Below are 24,592 nucleotides of genomic sequence, written 5' to 3' on the forward strand. Positions count from 1 at the left end.
GCTAAACCCCTGGCCCCAATCTTTCTTAATTTTAACTAAGAACAAGTATTTTTAAAGAGCACTAGTTGAGACATATTTCTCATGATAACTAATGTTTAATTATTGTAAGAAAACAGTTTGGTGACAACACAAAAAACTCCTACCCTGACAAATAACACACCGGCATCCTTTCCTTCCTATTTCAATATAGTACACTGAATACTTGCCACTCTGACCCATAAGAAACTGTTGACATTCCAACTACATATCATCAACTTCCTATGAGACAAGCTAATACTATAAAGGAGCCACTGGACAATTTTTCTCTCTTCTATACATTCTCAAATTCACTTTCATCACTTTACTGCATCACTGAACAAAAAGACAGAGTAGGGGGATGTGGCCCACAACTGTAATCCCAGACACTAGAGAGTGAGGCAGGAATATCACAAGTTCAAGTCCAGCCTGGGCAACTTAGCAAGATCCTGTCTCAAAATAAAAAATAAAACGGGCTGGGAACACAGCTCAGTAGTAGAGGGCCCCAACGTCCAACCTCCAGTACTGAGAGAAAAAAGATGAAAAACAAACATTTCAGAAATAAAATTAGGAAGCTCTCTGAATTTGGAACAAAACAAAATCTAAATATACACCCTTCTGCAGTGCTGAGGATAAAACCCTGGGCTTGACACATGCTAAGCAAGTACTCTTATCACTGAGCTACATCCACTGCCCAGAAACTGTAAACTTTTAAGAAAACACATCTTAATAACACCTGCCAGTAAGTCTTCAATTAAATAAATACTCTAGGCTAAATTAAACTAAAAATATAAATATATATAAAGTATATTATCCCTAGTAATTGTTAATTTTATATCAAAGTATTAATTCCCAGATATTTAACATAGTAAATATATACCCACTATCAATTATAAAACAGAAAGTTTAAAGTTTATGCTGGGAAGGAAGGAGATGAAAAAAGAATTAAGATAGGCAGGGGATTTAGCTCAGTGGTGCCGCACCTGCCTGGCAAGTGCAAGGTCCTGAGTTTGATCCCTGGTACCGGAAAAAAATAAAGAATTAAGATGTGTTATGTACATGTACCAACTACCAATGAGCAATGTGATCATTACGTGCTGCAAACGTACTAATAAATATTGAGAAAAATAAAGTTTATACTAAGAACTGTGGAAAATCCTAACAGACTGGTTCTCAGCATGGGGGCTGAGAATGAGGGAGCCATAGCAAAGCAGAGGTGTACGAGAATTGAGAATTAAGAATCAGCAAATTCTTTCTCCAAATGAACGTGGTCCTCAGAAACTGCTAAGGGCAGACTTTATTACCCTCCCCTCCCTCTGTCACTGACAGATGCACGTGAACGGGTAGAGAACCACAGTCCAAGTAGATCTCCGACGTCAAACTGAGCAAAAGGCCAGAAGGCTCAGCTGCTACAGAGTGATTAGGATCCAAGTTTGGTACAGTGACACCAGAGAAACTGTAAGTTTGCTTCACCTGAAAATACAATTAAACTGGGTCCGATTTCTAATTTTTCTGCTTTTGTTATTATTATCTCCATTCCCTTTCATCTCTAGATTCAGAAATTTTCACATTACATCATTTCCTGAAGAAATGGGCAGTACCAAACAAAGGAGTGTTTACACAGAATTAATTTACCTCTTGCCTTAAGTTCATCTTCTTCTTCCACTTCTATATCCAGATCATCAAATACAGCAACCAAAGGAGTTTTCAATGTTGTATTACTAGGTATTTTAAAATCCTTAATACCAAAAAAAACAGCAACTTAACTCAGAAAAGTCACACTTTCAATCACCAAATTTTTGAGCTTTAGTTTTTAAAAAAACTTTAAAATTATATAATATCTATACTATAAAAAGTAGTTATCGATTATTAATAGATGTTATTTTAATAGTACAACCCTAAGAATTTGTGGTGTTAGCAATTATTGTATTTACTAGCATATCATCTTGGCTTTATCAATATATGTACTAAATAAAAAGCCACTTTTTACAACTGACTTTTCTGAATTTAAACTCAACAACTATCAAATTCAGTGATACCACATCTCAGCAATCTTTTTTTTGGTTCAATTGATTAGTGTATATTACTTATACAGAATAATAATTATACAGAATGAGTATCACTGTGAATTTATTTCTTTAAAAAGTGATACTAGGGAGTTTGATCTCCAAACCAAAAAAAACAAAAAACAAAAGAACAAAAAGGGATGCTAGGGCCAGGGATTTAGCTCAGTGGTTCTGCCACCTGCCTCACAAGCGCAAGGTCCCGAGTTCAATCTCCGGTACCAAAAAAAAGTGATCCTAGCTTGGCATGGTGCCACACGACTAAATTCCCAGCACTTGGGCGGCTGAGGCAGGAGGACTGTAGTGAGTTCAAGGCCAGCCTGGACTATACAGCAAGAGTCTGTCTTAAAAAAACTTAATTAAGGGGACTGGGAATGTAGCTCAGTGGTTCTGGCACCTGCCTCGCAAGTGCAAGATCCCAAGTTCTTTCCCCAGTACCAAAAAAAAAAACTTAATTTAAAAAAAAGTGATGTTAAAACTTTTGCCCTTGTACATCTGCTCCTTACATAGCTGAACTTTTAGTTAGCACATCACACTTTTGTTAATATAAGAGCATTAAAAATATTATTTTCATACTGTTAAGACTTTCAAAAACTACTAAACACATTTGTGGATAATAAGCATCAGTGGGAGAAATGGTAATGGTGATTACTAACTAGAGCCATTCAACTGTGAAGTCAGAAATCCAACTAATATTCCTTGTCTAAAATCTAGTTTGCCTTATGTTATAGAGCACTTTTTGGAGCTTATAATACTTTTGAGTCCCATAAAAAATGGAAAAAAAGTATATTGGAAATACTAAAAGCTCTGGAATCTCAGAAAGAAAATATTATGGAAAGATATTTTATAATCTGATGCCTTTAACTTGGTACTTGAAAAATATAAATATCGATTCCAGGAAGCACAGAGTCTGTGTGAAGATGCCCCTTGAAGCACACCCCAGAGTCCAATCCAGGCTTCTGGCTTTTTAAAAATACCAGTGAACAATCTGACACTGGTCGTACTCATGGTGTGTTCAACCTAAGCCTTTAAGAGCAATGCTCGGATGCAGAGGCAATGCTTTCCCTGTGTGACACTGGCCATCACTCCACGCTCCTGAGCCCTTCTGCCACCCTGCGCGTTAGAGCCACCTGTCGCTCCCCACAGCCACGCTGACCATAAGACCTTGGGCTTGGCCTCCACCTTAAATTATATAGTGTATGAGCCAAGCAAAGTTATTGTTACACATGTCCAGGATCGGAAATGTGCTATGAAGATTATAGAAAAATACAAATGGGTGTCAAAGAACAAGTATAGAAATACAACGTGATTTTTATAACACACGAAGAAAACTTCATTTTTAATTAAATCTGAACAAATCCTCAGAATAAGTTAGCAGCTAGCTATGCTAATTTCATTTTTTGTCCTATTTTTATTTGACTAGAAATTTCTGAAAATTAAGTGACCAATCTTACAAACTTACATATGTATTATGAGTCTCTTGCTCCAACAAAAAAAAGATCTTTAAGACTGATGCTAAGTTTTATTATATTCTATCTGGTTTTCAATAATTAGTAAATGTTCACAGTAATACAAATGGGAGTGACAGGAATGGAGGAGAAAAGGATGCTGAATTAGTATCTGCCATTCCCTATCAAAGAAGGCCCACCACCTCTTCAAGACTCAGATTTGCTAAAAAAAGATAAATACTATTTAAACTATTTTTTATAAAAGCTTTTAAAATTCACAGGTGCTTTTTCATCTCTAGATGGGGGGCTTCAATCTCACCTTAATCCATCACTCTGAAGAGCAGGAGCGACACATTACAAAAATGTTTTAAGTATAGGTAGGTAAAGCAGGATTCCTTTTTAAATTTCAATTACATGAAAAAATTCTGAAATTATTACCAAATATTTGATATTTTAACTGAGTTTAGATTACCTGGACAGTGTTTTCTTGTATTTGCTGTTGTCTTACATGAGGCAATGAAGGCTGAGTTCCTAATTTTCTGTCCAAAAATACTTCTTTGCTGCAAGCATAACACCATACTCGAAGAGTAGTAAGGTTCACAGTTAAATAATGCTTTGTCTCCTGTATAATTTCATAGGAGAAAGAAAAGAACCAAAATTGAATATACTTGCTAGAGATTTAGCTCAGTGGTTCCACCACCTGCCTCGAAAGCACAAGGTCCTGAGTTCGATCCCTGGTACAAAAAAAAAAACTGAAATAAATATACTTAAAATATTTCTTGAAAAAAATCAGATAACTACTAGCTTTTGATGAATAACAATATACTCAAAAGAGCCAATCTAGAACAATAAAAACATTTCTTTAAAGACTGCTAAAGTATAGTGAATACACAGTATCTAAGCCTGCTCTCAAAGTTACTCTAGTCCTTTTCCCCCCACTATTCATACACAAAGATAAATGTAAGAGTTTAAGACTGCTCTGCAATAAGCAAACAAATATAAGATATCAGTGGGGATGAGGAAGCCCGAGGGTAAAGCACTTGACTAGTATTGTGAGAGCCTGGGTTTCATACCCACCTCTACCAAAAAGACAGAAAAATAATGAACAGCAATAACTATTCTAGAAAACTAGAATGGCAAAAGAACACAGATGAAATTAGTCAAAGCATAGAACAGCTCAAGAAATAGGGAATGTATGGTCCAGGCTACATAAACCTCCACCCTTTCTCAACCAGAGTTCTGAGAAAGGATTTATCCCTGCAGAAAGTGACTGTTTTGCAATTCTCCTGAGGGTGACATACACACCAAATACTATTCTAGATGAACAGAGAAGCAAAGCATGTGCAGTCATGCCTTAGAGCCTTGGATATCTGGGCTTAATTAATTATCTTGAGGAATCCTGGTTGAGAATAGTAAGTGCTGTAGAGATAGCAATGTGCATTTTAAAACAGTTCACTTGAGAAACTTAGCTTAGAATAAAAATTTACCAAATACTACAGAAGATGCATGCCAGAGTTACATGGAAAGCACCAAACAACCAGAGCAAAGTAGAAAGGGAACTCCAGCTAGGATGATGTGCAGTAAAAGGCGACACGGTATGAAATGGAATATATTAGCTTCGACATGTCATGAGCATAAACATCTACTCTCTCACCCCTATAACCTCCTAATACTCCAGCTATCACCTCCCCACACCTGGATATATGCTACTTCCCCTGCATCTCTCAGTACTAGGGACAGAACCTTAGCACTAAGCACTGAACTACACATCCCCAGCCTCTTTTACTTAGAGATAGGGTCTCACTAAGTTCCTAAAGTCCCTAAAGTCTCACTAAGAGCCCAGGCTAGGCTCAAATTTGCAATCTTCCTGCCTCAGCTCCCCAGAGTGTTGGAACTGAAGGTATGCACCATGCCCAGCTGGATGTATGCTTCTTAAATCAGTATTGCAGCAGGGCATGGTGGCACACACCTGTAATCTCAGCGCTTGGGAGGCTCAGACAGGAAGATCACCATGCATTCAAGGCCAGCTTGGACTACATAGTGACACCCTGTCTCAAAAAAACAAAAAGACAAACAAAAATTTAAATCAGAATTTGAATTAATGTTTTGTTGGCTTTCCCTTTCCCTCAGGACATCTTTAAAAGTTGTTTTGCAGGGCATGGGGTATACAGTCCAGTGGAACAGCACATACCTAGCATGTACAAAGCCCTAGGATCACTAGGGTTCAATACTCAGAAGCAAAAATAAAATAAAATAATTGTCTTTCATTCTACAGTTATCTCAAAATATGATATGTTTTTTTAAAGTCTCGGCAATACAGAGAGAGAGGAGGGAGAAAGTGGAAAAAAGGGGACAGGAGGGGAACATAAAAAGTCTTCAGATGTATTATATACATGTACCAAATCCCAATGAATGTAATCATTCATACTGTGAACACGGACTAACAAAAATTTAAATTAAAAAAAAAAGCCACATGCCTATAATCTCACCCCTCAGGAGTCTGAGGCAGGAGGATCACCATGAGTTGGAGGCCAGCCTGGGTTACTACACAGTAGTTCAAAGTCAGCCTGAACTACATAGAGAAAATCTGTCTCACAAAAATAAATGAATAAATTTATTATTAATGAACGAATTTAAAATTATATACATACCTGAGAGTGTACAGTGCTGTGATCTACTTGTGACTCACCACAGCCAACATACGAACATCTATTCTGTAAATAATTATACAAGAAAAAATATTTTATAACATCTAAATTAATAGTAGCATTAAAATTACATTTACAAAAAAAATTACATTTACAAATGTTCGATTACATGTTTAATGATTAAATACTTTCGATACTTAAGACACAAAATAAAGCCAGAATACAGCTGACTAAAGCTCAAAGTTATGTCACCTCCAATAAAAGGCAAGCATAAAATATCTCAGTGATTTAGTAAAACTCTGCAATAGCACTGTAAGTTAAAAATCCTTCCAAAGTTTGAAGTTTAATTTTTTGTTATCAATAACGATGTTTTAAAAGTATGCTCATTTACGAAATTCTCTTAATTATCAAACATTTCTTTAGTTATCATTTGTGATAGTTAATCTTGTCAGCCAGCTTAAATGTCACCTAGGAGATGAGTAAAGCACACCTGTGGGTATGTCTGGGAAGTCATAGAAATGTGACCTAGGGACTGTGCCTGGCCCTGGCCCTTTCCTCTCCAGAACTCTTCCCCAGTGCTCCACTTCCCAGCCACCATGAAGTGAGCAGTTTCACTGTGCCCTGCCCTTCCACCACCATGCTTCTCCCTTGAAGCCACCAACCATGGAAGTTCCTCAAACAGTGAGCCAAAATAAACCACTCCTTTAATTTGTGAGTGTCAGGAATTGTCAAAGCAACAAGAAAGCTGTCCAATACAACATTTTTCAGATCTAAACTTACAATAACAAGTTTTTCAGACCAAAAAAAAAAAAAATCATATAAATATATATATATATATATATACATATATATACCTCCAGGCATGCCCAAAGATTTGGTCCTCTGACTTTACAATCCTGACAAGTACCCTATAAAAAGAAATTTTAAAAAGATAACATTTTGTTATATTGACATAGGCAAACTATACAATTCACAGGTAATATCATGTACTGTAAAAATTGGGACCCATGAATTTAGGGTACTTTTTTATAATTTATAAAAAAATACTTATTTAGGAAATATAATTTAAGGAAGACTATATCTTACATGTGATTTTTGTATCAAATCTTCTTTTGTTATTTCACCAACTGAATCCAAATGTGGACAATGATTTCGAAAAGTTGACATTTTGTTAGAATGTCTTTCCTGTTTCTCAAGGCTTCCCAAATGAGGTAATACCTACAGGAAAAGTAATTCCCAAAAATTAATTAGAAAATGCTTATATAACTCACATTGAAAACCCTCAAAAACTGTGAAACTAGGAACGAGGGCAGGGCAAGAGAAATGAGGAGGGGTGAAAATGACCAAAGCACGTTATGTGTAAGTACACCTCTGCCAGAATGAAACCCACTAATCTATATAACCAATATGCAGTAATAAAAACAGGTGTGAAACAAAAGAAGATACTAACACACTAAAAATAATTAGGAATGAAAGATACAATAAGGATAATTCAAGTTTACCAGTCTGCCTTGCAAATGTGTATTTTCAAAACATACGTAGGTGAGTTTCATAATTAAATTCATTTGAACATCAAAAATTTCTCTACCAAATAAACATTTTATTAAAATTGACACTAATAAACAAAAGTTTAGTTTTCCATATCCTTTGCTATTTCTCTCCCACTTCACTTTTTATAGATACGTAAAAAGGGAAAAATTCAAGTTATTCAACTTTGAAGTATTCTTATCCTCTTTTTCTTTTAAAAATTAATCCTTAGAGGGAGCCAGAGATTTAGCTCAGTGGTTCCACTGCCTGCCTCGCAAGTGCAAGGTCCCGAGTTCAATCCCTGGTACCAAAAAAAAAAAAAAAAAAAAAATTAATCCTTAGGCTGAAATAGGAACTGGAAATTCACACTAACAGCAGCCCCTACTGACAACACAAATGAAATCATCTGGTGTCCTGCAGTGTACAAGGAGAGGCACTTCCTCTCAGCTTTCGCAGCAGACAGTACTGACACTCAGGGCTAGGCCTCCCTGTCATGGGGATCACTGCAGGGCGTGCAGCAGCATTCCTGCCTCTACCCACAGAAGCTGAACCACCACCACCACTGTGAGAACAAATGTCCCTAACAGAATTCAACTGTGTCTTCGGGGATCAAAAATCTCCCCAGACTGAGAACCCCAGTGTCAGGATCTTTCCAACCCTGAGGTCAGTACAATTATTAACTTCATTTGCACACGATAAGCTAAGCAATACCAAGTTGACTGAGTCTACCTGTTTGGTTCAGCTAAAGTGACTGATTTTCAATTAACAGGCTTGAGCCTAACTCAGTATTTCTCAATCATCCTTTGATTGTACAATCTTAGTAACAGGACTTTTGCGCCTTTGATTCATATTTGGGTCTGAGAACACTACTGGGAAAAAGTTAAGGCACTTACTAAGATACAATGAAAACAGTTAAGTTTGACATTCAAAGACACTGTAAATTTAATTTCTTTTATGATTTATAAAGTATTCATTAAACCCCATCGGTGTATGTAATAAGATGCTGTAATGAAAACTCCTGTTATCCTACAGCCTACATTTTTACCTTTTAAATCCACTACAATAAATTAGCTGAAACAAGAACATGTTGTAAACACATTTTTTTTTTTACAAAAAAGATGATGCAAAATCAAATCAAATGATCAACCCACTACTACACGACAATGTAAAAATATACCAGGAACAACTATAGAGTTAATACTAGAAGCATTTTCTAAATGTTATATTACTATATAATATTAAATAAATCATACTTCAGACTTTCCAGACATGAAGTTAAATTAAAATATGGGTTAATGTTTCTATTTATTCACATCTGGGCGAAGGTTTGGTGATCTTTTTCACCCATCTCTCACCTATCACTCTCTTTTGGTTACAGATCTTTGCTCTTTTACCCAGTTACTTTCACTATCAGCCAAGATGGAATAACAGGATCCAGATTTACCCTCTTACCTTAACTAAAAAGCAGACAAAATATATAAAGCAATGGTTTTTGGACACTGGACAACAGGGAGTCCATAAAGACCAGAGGTGAGCCCTCTGACTGCCTGACTCAGCCTTGAGAGGATTTCTAGGCCACAGTGCAGCAACACACACACACTTTGGCGGTCTCTCAGTTGGTAATGACTCCAGGGCATGCAGAATCATTAGGCATACTAACAGAACAGAGCTGCATACGTGATAAGCAACCTCTAGAAATCTACAGCATGCTACCATTAAGCATTCATTTTACTGAGTCCTGGTCATACGTGTGATTAAACTTCTCCAAGGCAGAACAAGAACGAGAGGGAAGGAACAGACAGGTAAGGCAAATCTCATGGCCATACACAGACAGGGCTGTGTGTTCCCCGCAGCCAGAATTGAGAGATTTTATAAAACAGAGGGAACAGAGTACTCAGAGGGTATTGCCTCAGTAGGAATAAAAGAACTAGTCCTACACTGAAGGCTCCCTTTGTTCTGCCATGTGAGTGTGTGTATGGGAACAGGGGCTTAGGGGGTACTGCGGATTGAATCCCAGGACCTTTACACTAAGCTACATCCTCAGCCCTTCTCTTTTAAAATTTTTTGAGACAAGGTCTTGTTGAATTGATGAATTGCCCAAGCTGGGCTCAAACTCTTGTTCCTCCTGCCTCACCCTTTTATAAAAGCTCAAAAAGAAGCTGGGTGGGATACACGCCTGTAATCCCTGCACTTGGGTGGTTAAGGCAGGAGGATGAGATCTGAGGCTAGCCTACACTACCTGAGAGATCCTGTCTCAAAAAACAAAACAGCTCAAAAAGATGTCTTCAAAGAATCAAACTATTCCCAAGGAACTGTATCTCAGAACAAAGCTTAAGTATATTTAAAGAAATGAAAGAATTTTGTTCCTGATATCCAATAAAAAATTATAGTCACAAGAAGGAAAATTTGATCCACAATAAGAAGAAAAAGAAGATACTCACAAATTATACATAATAAAGCATACTCATGTTAAGGAGAGACATGGAATATTGAAAAAAACAAATCGAAAAAAAAAGAAAAAAAATCAAATATCTAGAGATTAAAAAACAATGTCTAAGGTGATAAATACAGCAGATGAGATTAACAGCAGATTAGACAACACAAAAGAATAAAGCACTTGCAGACATGGTAAAAGGAACCATCCCAAATGAAACACAAACAGACGACTGATGTTACCCAGCACATTTCTCGGCAGGACTTCTCCCAGGCGACCCTCAGGGAGCCACTGCACCAGGCCATTTGAAAGAAGAATGTCACCCAGAAAGGCCTACAGTCCATCGGGAAGACCGTGTGTGACTGTGGGATTGGGCACGACCCTTCAACTGTCCTGTGGCATGAAAAGGACCCCAAGAGCTGCCCCAACATTAAAGCACCATGCCGTCCAATTCTCTGGGCACAGAAAGGCTCTTGAACGTGGTAGGCACATTTAAGAGCCAGTCCCACACCTTTCTCCCTTTGGTGAAACTCTGCAGCAATGCTGTGACCTTTCACAGCTGTGCTTCCAACTTCCTGGAGCTGACCGTGGCAGGAGGATCCAGTACCCATTGAGATGTCTGCGCTCTGAATCCTGACGCCCACATCCTAGAGACTAAGGCAGCATCAAGGATGGAGCATGTTCTCTACTCCCAGGACCGTACACAAATAGCCCCCACCACGCAATCAGCAGGTTCGACAAGAAGTTTCTCTATGATGAAACTGAGGCAGAGATGAATCTGTTTTGATCCAATTCATTTACAAGCTTGTAGGCCAGATTGTCTCATGTAAGGTTATGGCAAGTATAGCAGGAAGATTGGGTTTTTTTCCCCTTGGTGTTTTGAGACAGGTCTCACTATATAGCTCAGCCTAGCCTTGAACTCACTGTGTAGCCCAGGTGGAAGACTGCTTCATTGCTTCTTGATAAACAGTTTAAGATCCAAAGGCAACAATCAGGGAGCCATGACCCACCTCCCACCATCTAACCACGAGGAGAAGCTTCTGAAGCAGAGTTACCTCCAACTTCTGAGCAGGTCGACAGACCTCAACCATCTGATTACACAGCATGTCTCAGCAGCCATGTATGTCTCTAGAACTGGCAACTGGACAATTTGAAAGTGAAGACCTGACATCAATAGTTGAGCTGGCCGACCTCTTGGAAATCAACCGCATGACCCACAAGCTATTGAACAAGAACCTGACACTGGACAGCTTTGATACCAATCACAACATGTCAGTGCTCTATGTGAGAGTCATCCTTCGTGTTCCTGGGAGCTCAACTATGACTACTCTCCTGCCCAACTACTGCTACTGTGGCTCCACCAGCTGGTTTGTTTGAATGGTATTACCATTTAGTTGAAAATTTGAAAGAGATAACCTAATGAAGGACCTAAATATCTACATGGATCCAAGGCTTTGAATCTGACCTGTTCCAGCATTTATGGCAGCTACTGAAACTTCGTGGGGTTTCCACATTTTTATCTGCTGACTACTTGGCTACCAGAGTACCACTATGGTCAAAGAAGACCTGCTGAAGGTTGTCAAGAGCTTGCTACAAGGTACAATCCTGCAGTATGTGAAGACATTAATGAAGGTAGTCCCCAAGATCTGCTGCCTGCCTTGGCATAAGTACATCTCTCCCAGCATCCTGGAGTTCTTTCACCACCTGCTGAAGGACACTGTAAAGTACCCAGAGATGAAGACTGTGCTCCTAGAAATGACGGAAGTGGGGCCTGCCATCCCTTTCTGCTTGCTCATCAAACAGAGCTTGTGTTTAGAAGTACATATGTGATATGTTACATGCCGCCCCTTTCCAGAACATCTTGTTGCAAGTCCATGTGAAAGACGAAGACAGACTTGATTCCAAAATGAAACTGCCTCTTGTCCCACTGACTGAAAGCCTGGGGACACCGCCACAAACTGAAATTCTAAGAGAAGGGGGTCTTACTGACCAAGGAGTATCTCTGTTGTCCTGTTTGAGGTCATCCTGACATAGATCTGGCCCTTTCTAGATGGGCCTCTGCCCAGCAATGTGCTCGTGCATGTGGATGAGTGTGTGCAGTTACACAGGTTGTGGAGTGCCGTGGAGTTTATGACATTCCTTTGTGTCACACAAGTTTATAGGTGAGCAGTGTTTTGGTGATGGGCTCCAATGGGCTGGGTGCACGATCACTGTATTTCTTGGGCAGCAACAGCACTTTGCGCGCTGGATTTCTGCTACCATCTACTCAAGGGCCAAAAGCACAAGGGAAAAGATGAGACTATCAAAAAATGTGACTTTGAAGCAAATGCTGGAGAGGATTTGCAAGCTCCAGTTTCTCAATGATCACCATCCTGGACAAGAAAACCTCAAAGCCAGGTAATGGGGAGAGCACACATGTGGAAGGAGCACCATCCACCAGTCTCTGGCCAGCAGTGGGTTAGGGACGGCAGAAGGACCTCTGGTGGTACCGATTTCTTTCTGTAAACTGTTTTGTGAGATTTTTTCAGGAACTATTTCTCAGTACCTCTACTTGTTCAAGGGGGTATGTTTCTATCTGAAAGTTTATTCTATAAAATTGACTTATTTTTCTGGGCTAAAATTGTATATGATTTTGATAATTAGGAGGTTTGAGAATACTGGCTGCTGTTACCACCACATTCTTAAAAAATTATTTTCAGGCTGGGTATGGTGGTGTGCACTTGTAATACCAGCACTCAGGAGGCTGAGGCAGGAGAATCACTGCAAGTTCAACATCAGTTTGAACTACATAGCAAGACCGTCTCAAAAAAAAAAAAAAAGACCGAAAAATTTTTTTTTGGTACCAGGGATCGAACTTGGGTCTTTGCGCTTGTGAGGCAGCCAGCAGGACCACTGAGCTAAATCCCCAGGCCTATTTTCAGTTTTTCTGAGGAAGGTTCCAGCACTACCTGTATCATAAAATGCTGCTGAGTCATTCATTTCTCCTTAAAAAAAGCTTACTACCTGGTAATGGTTTTAAAATTCTACATCAACTACCATTAACCTGCTGTTTTGTTTTGCTTGTTTGTTGTACCGGAGAGCAAACTCAGGTCGTTGCGCTTGCGGGGCAGGCAGCAGAACCACTGAGCTAAATCCCTGGACCTGTTTGTTTTTTGATACAGAGCCTCACTATGTAGTTTAGGCTGGCCCTGAACCCACTATGTAGCCAAGGCTGGCCTCAAAACAAAGATGATCTTCGTGCCTCAGCCTCCCGAGTGTGAGTATTGAGATTACAGGCATGTATCTTCAAGCCCTGCTTTCAGATGGTCTTTTATGACAATCTTTTTTTTTTTAAACAAAGAATGGAATTTATTCAGAACTTAATGAGGGTCCGGGGATTTAGCTCAGTGGTCCCACTGCCTGCCTCGAAAGCACAAGGTCCCGAGTTCGATCCCAGATACGAAAAAAAAAAGAACTAAACTAGAGCTTCCATTTGACCCAGCTATTCCTCTTCTTGGTATCTTCCCAAAAGAATTAAAAGCATCATATCACAGCAATATATCCACACCAATGTTTATAGCGGCACAGTTTGTAATAGCTAAATTTGGATAAAGCCCAAATGCCCATCAACTGACGAGTGGATAAAGAAGATGTAGGGGTTTTTTTAATACAATTGAATACTACTCTGCCATAAAGAAGGATGAGCTTCAGACATTTCTAGCTAAATGGATAGACCTTGAGACCATATACTCTTAAGTAAAATAAATTGGACACACATGTTTAAATACCACATTGTTTCTCTAGTGTGAGAAACTGAATGTAGAAATAAGGACTGAGATGTATAATGGATGTTGGGAAATGGAAAGAAAGTGTTCAAATGGGAAGGGGAACAAGGGAGGAGGGAGAGAGGGAGGAAGGGACAAGAAAAAAGTGAAAACAGAAAAATGGAAACAAAGCTTTTGTACATAGGGAGGGGAGGGGGGTTGGAGAGATGGGGTAAAATAAAACTTACTAATTAAAAAAAGAATGTAGGGGCCAGGGATTTAGCTCAGTGGTTCCACCGCCTGCCTTGCAAGTACAAGGTCCCGAGTTCAATCCCTGGTACCAAAAAAATAAAAATAAAAATAGAATGTATAATAGTTGCATTAACCACCTTTCTGTTGCTGGTACAAAACATGTGACACAACTTAAAGGAAGGGAAGTTTATTTTGGCTCATAGTTTCAGGGGTTCAGTCTGTGGTTAGCTGGCTTAAAGGAAGAAGCATTATGGCAGAGGACGCTCAGCTCAGAGCAGTCAGAAGCAGAAAGCCGAAGATTGAGAGGAAGGTGCCAGGGACCAGATGTGTTCCCCAAATGTGACAGCTTGTATCCACATGTCCCCACAAAGCCTTTCTGGAGGTGGCTGGATATAGGGTGTGTGATGCTGGGATTAAGGGTATGATGCTGGGATTAAAGGATGAGTCCACTAATGGGTTTAGCATAGTTTGGGGTATGGGTAACAGGAAAGCCCAGCCTGGGTGTGGTGCTGCCTGGATGGCATGTAAAGGGAGGCTTCGGTGCTGCTTCTGCTGTCCCTCTGCCATGCCACTCTTCCTTGGAGCCAGCCAACTAGGGACTGAAACCTCTACAAACTATGAGCTACAATAAACTTTTCCTCCTTTAAAAAAAAAAAAAAAAAGAACTTAATGGACAGAAGGGTCAGAAGCCGGTCTCAGCCAGCAGCAACACAGGATTCCTAGACTCCTGAAACAAAAAGGGGCTTATATACTACACTAGAGAGAGGTATGACTCAAAAAATAAATAAACAAAAAAATTTTGAAGAAATACATATGTATATATATAGGGCCGGGGATTTAGCTCAGTGGCCCCACACCTGCCTCACAAGTGCAAGGTCCTGAATTCGATCCCCAGTACCAAAAAAAAGAAATAATAATAATAATTAGATATATAGAGAGAAATTTTGTATTTCTAGAGGGAAATGAGACTGATCTTGTTGGTAGCATTTTTATTTATATTTATATATTTATTTATAGAGCAAAGTATGTGTTTCTCAGAATGCACTGAGTAGCTCTGAATCTTCAATAGTGGACAGCAGGGTTCTTTTTTATAATGATGATCTGTTCATAAATTATATGAAATCAGCTGTGAAAACATCTGTTACACTGCCTTTTTCAAGGACAAATCTCTCATCACCTTTTCAATCCTTCAGTGGGAATTAATCAATTCAAGTTTTTATTCTTTGGGTCAATTTTACTATTTTGCTGTAACATCATCTATTTCCCCTGGAAATTTCCTTTGGCATCACAGTGTTACATGTATATTCACAAAAAGATATGAGTAAGATTCTGTTGCTCTCTCTTGTATTTGAAGGTATATGGTGTTATTCCTAATCTTGTGTATTTTTAATCCATTTTTTTCCTTCTATGAGGTTTATTAGTTCATTGATCTTTGCAAAGAAACAGCTTTGGGATTTATTTTACCTTTCCTCTATTATTATTTTTGTTCTGTTCTGTTTCCAATTCCAGAGTTTTATCTTTAATCTTCATGCCCTACTTGGTTTGGGTTTTATTCTCCTAATCCCAGAAGATGAGTAATGAGAGCTCTTTTTAATTTATTTACTAAAACTACATTTCTGAGCCAAATAAACCAACCAAACAAAAAACTATACATTTCAGTGCCACATGCCTAAAGTCCCAGCTACTCAAGAGGCTAAGGCAAGGAAATTACCAACAGTTTCAGCTTACACCTTGGTCCTACCAGTTCAACTAATCTGACTGGTCCAAGGGTACAGGGTGCTTATTATGCTTTAGAATTATTTTAATAGTAAAAATGCAATATAATAACCTTATGGCTTATCTTTCCATATTTATAATGAAGAAATATTGCTACCCAATAACTATAAAGAAATCAACTAATGGATATATCAGTGAAGAATGAAATAACAAGCAAAAAATTTTAAGTCAATCCATAGTTTATGGACACTTTTGACCTACGAGATATAACAAATCTTTTTTTTTTTTTTGGTACCGGGGATAGAACTCAGGTCCTTGCGCTTGCGGGGCAGGAGGGAGAACCACTGAGCTAAATCCTCAGCCCTGTACCATGGATTTTAATGAACTCACTACATAGCCCACCACATCTGGCTTCATTGACCCGTAATAGTCTGATTAAATCAATGTGGTGGGGCACATCTATAATCCCAGCACTCAGAAGTCTTGAGGCAGGAGGACTGCCACAAGTTCGAGGCCAGCCTGGGCTACCTAGTGAGTTCAAAGCCAACCTGAACTGAATAGCAAGAGCCTGTCTCAAAAAAGAAAGAAAAGTCTAATTAATAAGAGCTTTACATCCATTAAAAGAACTATATAGTCTCCTAGATGATTTTGGGTTTGTTTTTTTTGGGGGGGGTGGTTTGAGACAGCGTCTTGCTTTGTAATTCAGACTGCCCTTGAACTCACTATGTAGCCCAGGCTGGCTTCAAACTCTTGGCTCCTAGGTGATTTCTCTATGGGCAAACTGCTCTGTTCAAGAATCTATTCTTAACACTGCCATAGTTAATTATGCTAAAGGACAGCTCTAAAACGGCCACCTCTACTCCACATAAAATCCTTTGAGATTTATAAACATTAATTCGCATTTCCTACCAAAAATATCTGTCCATTAATAAAAAAAAAAAATCTGCGGAGGATTTAGCTGTGATTCTGCTGCTGCCTGCCTTGAAAACACAAGGTCCCAAGTTCTATGCCCGGTACCAAAAAGAAGAAAAAAAAACCTATCCAGTGAATGATAAAATATGGTCAATTCTTATCTAGGTGAAATAATTGTGGCACACATTAGAGAAAGGACAAAAATATGAATGAATGAATGAATAAAAAGGCTCAAATATGCTGATGGTAATTTCCACCTTATTGCTGTGTAAGACCAAGGGTTAATAACAACACACTATCATCAAGGACAGTTATTAAAAACACCTACGTAGGGCCAGGGATTTAGCTCAGTGGTTCTGCTGCCTGCCTCTCAAGGGCAAGATCCTGAGTTCAATCCCCAGTACCAAAAAAAAACACCTATGTAGACCACATAGAAACACAGAAATGTATGCAACCACCATATTAAAATGAAAAGCACTTTTTAAAAAAACTGTCAACCTTTTTTGTTTACTGGACTAAAATATTAGTAATGCAATATAATATTAGTAATGAAACTTTATTTATCTAAATAACAACACCAAAAATATTTAAAATTCTTCATGCCTATAATCCCAGCACTCAGGAGAGGCTGCGGCAGGAGGATGGCCACAAGTTGAAGGCCAGCTTGAGCTACATAATGAGTTCAAGGCCAGCCTGAACTACAAAGTGAGACTCTGTCTCAAATTAATTAATTAATTAATTAATTAAATTTTTTTTTCAAGATTTTATAAACAGTTACGAACTATAAGAAATGGTCTTTTTCTTCAATACGTATTTTCACTATACCACTGTCTTTCAGGACTGCTGAGCCCTGGAAGTACAGAGACTGACAGAATAGAGACTAATATAACAATACAGGAGACTAACTTACAATCAAGTATGGGAATGTATTATCCAAGTTGGTGGCACTGTTCAAATCTCCCCTACTCTCCCTTGTGAATGACTCGTCATTAGCGCTCCACTCTATTGCCACTAATTCTTTCCCTCCTGAAACACCTAATTTGGAAGCCAATCAATGATCAACTGTCAAGTACTCTATCACAGACTTTCAAACCTCAGCATCATCTTCGATTTCGTCCTTACTTCCTGTCAGCTGCAAAACTCCTCTACTTTTTTCACTTCTTTTCAACTTCTAGGTCACCTGCTAAATCGGGGCCTTAATTTCTCATCTGGATCATTCAATGAGAAAGCCTGTTAGCAGACACGGTTGCTACCTGGCCTCCTGCCCCTGTGCTCCCCTCAGTTTTGACTTGTAGCTGGTATGCACAGCTTCCCACTTCACACAGTGCTCAGCTTCTCAGCTAAGTTCTCCAGCCCCTCTGAAGCTTGCCTGATCCTACCCAGGGCAGCTGGGGAGTTTGGGGAGCATTTAAGGGGAAATCTCAATCAGTGGGGGATAAGGGGAGGAAGAAAAACACCAGAGCTCTGTTAGGATAATTCTGAGGCAGTTACACAAAATTTCCACACCATTAACCCTTCAATTGCCCATCTACTGTTGGCTTTTTCCTTCCTGTGACTCTACTCAACTCATTCCTTCACTTATGCTTCCTGGCACATTTTACCTACACCCATGTTGTCATCTTTTTTTGTTTGTTTTTTGAGACAGGTTCTCACTATTTAGCCCAGTCTGGCCTCAAACTCAGTGATCCTCCTGCCTCAGCCTCTTAAGTGCAAGGATTACAGTCATGCACCACCATGCCTGTCTCCTATTCTCTCCCTATGATCTGAGTTTAAGATACACTTCAGAGAGCCCCCAGACAGCAATGCTGTCTGCTACATACACGTATTGAAATATCACAATAAACCCCACAATATGCACCATTAATTCATGTTAATAAAAGTAATGTTGCCAGGATCTAGCTTAACCTAAAGCCACCCAAGTAATCTTGCAGTCTCTATTCCAGTTAAAGTTCATTTTGCATGGAATTAGTATGAGAAAATGAAAAAATAGGGAGGGGTGGAGGGGTTGAAGGGAGGGCAGGGGAATGGGGAAATAATAAGAAGCAAGATAGATTACGTAAAGGTACAAATTTCCAATGATGAATGTCATTATACTGTATATACCTAAAATGTAATGATAAAATTAATTTTTTAAATACTTAAAAAAAAGAATAAAGTTCATTTTGCATTCATATGAACCCCATACCTCTTCTGACCAAATACTTTCAATGCAGTCTTTCATAATTTGTCTTCTCTATTAATCATAAATCACTATCAGACAAATTCTTCCACTGATCCTTTCTGAAATATAATTTGTACCTTTCCAGAAACCCATTTTCATCAATCACACTAGAAATGTGCTCCAGGTCAGTGGTGTGGGGGAGGGCAGGGCCTGGGGATAAACAAACAAGAGGGATGGTGTCCTCCAGCAATCACCTGTTGAGCATCTTTCAGGCCTCTTTTACCTCATACCACCATCTCCACCAAGCCCCAACCACCACAAACAGCTCCCTCACCTAACTCTTAAAGAATTTAACACCCTAAGGCACTTACTGTAGTTGTTTAGAAAAAAAAAACAATAAACAGGGCCAGGGATTTAGCTCAGCGGTGCTGCTGCCTGCCTCAAAAGCACAAGGTCCTGAATTCGATCCCTGACACCCAAATAAATAAACGAAACTATCCTACTTGACTACAAGTCAATTCCACACAGAATTCATGCAGGCCTTCCTACAGACAGTGAAACCAACTGTATTTTGATCAGACTCTGCAACATTCCTGCTTAGCAAAATGCTCTGGCAATCACACACGGACTTTAAAAAACTTTTAAAACTACACTAAAGAGAAATGAGCATGGCAGCTCACGCCTGTAATCCCAGCACTTGGGAGGCTGAGGCAGGAGGATCGATGAGCATTCAAGGCCAGTCTTAGCTACATAGTGAGGCCATGTCTCAAAACAACAAAAAGAAAAAGAAAATTTAAATAAAACTACAGAGCTGTTACTTACTTGGGGGGGGGTACTGGGGATCGAACTGGGGCCCTACTCTTTTCTTAACAATGACAATTTACATTTCTCACCAAAAATTTTTCAGCATTTTACATAATTCATTTGGTTGCAGAGTCAGGTCTGTCCTGTTATAGGTCATGCACTCCAATCTTTTTTTTGTACCAGGAATGGAACTCAGGGCCTCGCACTTGCCAGGCAGGCGCTGTACTGCTGAGCTGCATCCCTGGCCCACTCTCATCTTAACCTATCTGAATTTAAATTTGTATCAAAGGCTGCTTTGGCAACATTATTTCAGGCTATAAGGAAATTCTGATTCTTACACAATCTTGAAATGGGGAAAGACTTTATTCCTGGCATTCCTTGGAGGACTGGTATGAAGATCAAATAAGATTATGCAGGAGAAAGGTCACTGAAAACTCTAATGGCAATACAGAAATGTAAGAATTACAATCTCCTTAACTCCAAATTTTAGCTCACCTATTTACTATTACTATTAAACTGCAGTTATGTAAAAACATGTTTATTGGTAGGTTATAAAGAGTGCAAAAAAGAAAATCAAAATCAAGAGTTCAAAATTAAGTTAAAATTGCCAATAAACTAGATCAAAAATAAGAACCAATCTTAAGTAGAGTATCCCTCCTGCACACAGCAGGTCGACTATTTCATTTCAGGAATATTTTTGTACTGTCTTTTTACCAATCCTGCCAAAGTAAATGAAATAACTTAAAACTGCCAGGACAGAATAACTATTCCTTTTTCTTAAAATTGACTCTGTCTTTCAATAAGATTGCTATCTTTCCCTTTATCTGAATTAACGGTATGAATTCACGAACAGTATCTGTACGGAGTTCAAATCAAATAGCCTAAGATCAAATGATCTGATCAGACCTTCCAGAGGATACAAGTGTATCGAGAAATGGAACTAGGTTGGCCTCATTACTTTTAGTAACAGATTTTACTTAAAAGAAAAATAATCCGGTGATTTCAGAATTCCACATTTCTCCGAAGAAGTCTGGCGATCCCTGTAGGAAAATTCACCCTCATTTAGTCTCTAAGGTCCTCCAAGAATGCACGTTCTAGCTCAACTTTCCAGGCCCAATCCTGACTATAGGGGGTGAACCTCAAAAATACTTAAATTAACACAGAACATCTAGAAAAAAGTAAATCTTATTGTCCAACAGCTCAACTTGCACATGTAAATATCCAAATGAAGAGCGAAAAATATGTGAGAGTAAAGGTGTGGGAAACCAGAGTCCGCAAATTCAGTCAGAGCAAAAGCTGCGGGTGGACAGACAGCAGGACCGGACTGAAACTGAACATCGATCAAAGAAAATTTCCAGGGGCGATGACACCTCGGTTTTCCAGTGCTTGACAATGAATAACGGGGCCGCCCAACCGTGCCGCAAAGCGAAGGAGAGCGCGCGGCCGTCGCACTGCGGGCCATCCGGCGTCTACGGCCCAAGGACCCGGGTCCCCGTACGCGTCCCGGGGACCCCGCCTCAGCCCCACCCAGCCCCCAGCCCCATGTCGCTTCTGCAGCGCTCACGCTGAGGAGCTGCGGCCTTCGTTCCCCGCCCTCCGCGCGCGCCCTCTGCTACCCCGGACCAAAAGAGCCGAGGCCGCCGCAGCCCCGGCGTACTGAGCGGCACGGCGCCTGCCTGACGGACGCGGGCGAGTAGCCGCCGCCTCACCTCCTCGGCCTCTCCCGCGGGCCCCGCCAGCGCGGCCCACCGTGGCCTGCGGCCGAGGCGCCACAAACTCCGCTCTGCTCTCCTGGCCTGGGAGAGGAGGCGAGTAGCGCCAGGGGCGCCGGAAAACGGGTCCGCGGCACTGCCCGCAGGGTCCCCGCCTCCGGAGCCGGCCACTTCCCGCAGCAGCCCCAGCTGCTTCCGGTGTCTCAAAGGCCGCCGCAGGCGTCTCGGGAAGGCGAGGCGAGGCGGGGCGGGGCGGGGCGGGGAGGGGAGGGGCCTCCGAGCCAGGCCAGACGCGAAGCGGGGCTGCGCTCGCCGCCCGCCTGCGCAGGTGGCCAGCTGTAACCCGGCCTTCCAGATACAAGGGTTTAAGGCTTAGAGCATTTTTAGTTTTCACGCTATTTTCTCGTTCTTCTAACAGTCGCACTCTAACCAGGTCCTTTTTTCAATGCTTTACAGATTGTATTTTAAGATTGGCTACTGAAAGGCATCAGGTTTCCGACCTTGTGCAAGATTTAGCTCAGTTCAGCTCTGTAATCCCTCCTCTTCAGGACCTAGATTCTCTGGAAGCAATTGTTTCTTTTTTCTATATATGCAAAGAAGAAAGTCATCTCTACCATTTTTCCCTAAGCCAAAATCAAGAAGATCAAATGACATATTTATTGAAACCTTAGTATCGGCTTGGAGCCTAGAACACTGGGAGAGACTTGCCTTCTTATTGTGTAACTTAGAATGCATGCGATTGATTTTAGAATGTATGAATAAAAACCGTCAGGCTAACAGTTTTATTGCCAGTTGCAATCTGATTACTTGACTCCTTGTTGTCAATATGGGTGCCTGTGTCCAAGTCCTGTCCAAGACGTTCAGACTCCGTAAGGAACAGATGGAAACCATAGGCGCATCTACTTATGTTTATTTTTACGGTAAAAGTGAAAGAAGCTGCAATGATACAACATTCTTTGTAGGGCCCCACAAATGAACGCCCGCTCTGGGTGCACGGAGACAGGATGGAGGTTTTATAGTTTGGCTGGTACTCCAGGTGTCACCACTTTTCTCTTGTTTTTCAGCCTATTTCAAAATCTTGCATTTTGCATGTTACAAGCAATATAACTTTTTTTTATTTTAATAAGCACCGAAATGTTTTAAATAATTATACAATGCTGAGTTCCTCTTAGAAATAAGGGCATATAGGACTGTGGGTTTAGCTCAGTGGCCTGCCTTGCAAGTGCAAGGTCCTAAGTTCAATCCCCAGTACCGCAAAAAAGAAAGAAAGGAGGGAGGGAGGGAGGGAGGAGAAAGGAAGGTATATCATGAAAAGCATCTGTTCCTTGATGTCTTACAGCAAAGTACTGAAGAACTCTGTGGCCTAAATCGGTTTTATAGATTTGCTTGAAAAATGACAAGTGTTCTAAATTTAATTTTCTGACTTGTGATGTGGAGTGAAGGATTAAAGGAGTAGGAAACCATGATGGTTAGCAATAAGCTACCTAACAAAAAAATAATTTTAATGCATATATTTAGTCTGGCTTCAGAGAAAAGGGCATGGAGGAATTAACTAGGAGTTGAACCCCAGGGCCTTTGCACTGAGCTACATCTTCAGCTCTTTCTAAAGTCACTAGGCTCAAATTTGCAGTCCTCTTGTTTCAGCCTCCTGGAATGCTAAGATGACTGTGCATCATCACATCCACTAAAAGGAACATTTTTTTAATGAGTAAGAAACTACAATGGACGCTTGACTTACGAACTCAATTGGTTCCCAGGGCCTGGTCATAACTCAAGTTGATTGAAAGTCAATACAGCTGAGATCTGGATGTTTACCTGGGTATGAGCTATAGATAACAAGAGGCAAATGAATCTCCCATTATCCCAAGTTGTTTGTATGTCAGGCCGATCATACGTCAGGCCGGTCGTGACTTGAGGGTCCACTGTAATTGCATTTGAAAGACCTGTGTATTGGAGAGAACATTTTGAAAAATGGAGCTTGGAAATGTTTCCATCATTAAGCAATTTTGCTGCCAAATATTGTGTCACCTATCAAACTCATTTCTCCATCAAAAGACTACTAAGAAATGAAATGTCAAGCTGGAAAAGAGAAGCTATTTGAAACATATGTAACTGATGAAGGGCTCATATGTATATAAGCTACAGGTATTTTTGTTTTGTTTTATTTTGTTGGGGCAGGGTCTTGCTATGGAGTTCAAGCTGGCCTTGAACTCACTTTGTATCCCAGGCTAGCCTGGAATTCACACACAATCCTTCTGCCTCACCCTCCCTAGAGCACTGGGATTACCGGTGTGCGCCACCATTCCCACCAAGATATATGTATTTCTTTTTTTTTGGTACTGGGGATCGAAAGCAAGACCTTGAGCTTGCGAGGCAGGCGGCAGCACCACTGAGCTAAATCCCCAGCCAGAATATATGTCTTTCCACAAGTAAGAAAACAACAACAAAAATCAAAAACAAAACAAACAAAAAAAGAAAACAAACAGGAAAAGTCATCTCTGGGAATTCTGCATTGAAAATGTATCAGAGAAATGCCTACCTTACAGTGCTCTGAAACATGCAGTCCTCCCTCCTCCGGCCTGCGTGTCCTGGAGGGGCTCAGGGCACCTTCAGTGGCTGTTCAAAGCAGCCAAGACGGACACCTCTCCCGAGGATGTAGGCCCAGGTCACCTTCCTGCAGGGGAACAGTCCTCACCAAGCAAATGCCTCTGACCCAGTGCAGGCCTCTGCCACAGATCCTCACCATCCCCTTTCTCAGCTGCGCACTTGCTTTGAACACTCTATCCTCACTCCACAACACTTCATCCTTTCTCAACACTATCTCCTGATGGACTATCAGGGAATGCACTATCATTGAGAAATGAACCAACAGCTCTTCCTCTCAGAGGGAAGAGCTTCATTCCACGGTGCGCAGGCTCCTGAGCTGCAGTAGAATTCTAGAGGGGCCATTTGTGGAAAATATGATGGGAACTGTACGTCCCAGAGTCATGCATCGGACTAGATCCTGAAGGCTCTCCGAAATCAGGGAGAAGAAAAAGTGGAAGAAATAAAGGGAAGGAAGATAGGGAAGAGAAAAGGGGAAGTAGAAAGAGGGAGAATGGCTGGGCATGGTGCCGAATGCCTGTAGTCATAGCACCCCAGAGGAGGCGGAGGCATG

General features: G+C 40.4%; 1 protein-coding gene and 1 pseudogene across 7 annotated transcripts in view; one reads left to right on the plus strand and one right to left on the minus strand.

Annotated features, from left to right (window-relative positions):
• The window catches only part of Usp33 (ubiquitin specific peptidase 33), a 51,138-nt gene extending 29,483 nt beyond the window's left edge, over positions 1-21,655 (minus strand). Inside the window, exons 1-6 of one of the 7 annotated variants that reach the window (XM_087212927.1) lie at positions 21,433-21,655; positions 7,261-7,392; positions 7,029-7,082; positions 6,178-6,240; positions 3,999-4,148; positions 1,651-1,753 (exon numbers count right to left, since the gene is read on the minus strand). In XM_087212927.1, coding sequence (XP_087069053.1) covers positions 1,651-1,753; positions 3,999-4,148; positions 6,178-6,240; positions 7,029-7,082; positions 7,261-7,341 — 451 coding nt within the window. In that variant the 5' untranslated portion in view covers positions 7,342-7,392; positions 21,433-21,655. Of the gene's footprint in view, positions 1-1,650; positions 1,754-3,998; positions 4,261-6,177; positions 6,241-7,028; positions 7,083-7,260; positions 7,393-21,432 lie in introns of all 7 variants that reach the window. The other 6 variants (XM_087212930.1, XM_087212929.1, XM_087212928.1 and 3 more) reach the window with 6 other exon arrangements.
• On the plus strand, positions 10,349-12,597 carry LOC101713769 (cytoplasmic FMR1-interacting protein 1 pseudogene; annotated as a pseudogene).
• Positions 21,656-24,592: the final 2,937 nt, after the last annotated feature.

The sequence above is a fragment of the Heterocephalus glaber genome, unplaced genomic scaffold, assembly GCF_053883595.1.
Source record: "Heterocephalus glaber isolate CG9 unplaced genomic scaffold, H.glaber_assembly_v1.0 deba00001442, whole genome shotgun sequence".
Taxonomy (NCBI): domain Eukaryota; kingdom Metazoa; phylum Chordata; class Mammalia; order Rodentia; family Bathyergidae; genus Heterocephalus; species Heterocephalus glaber.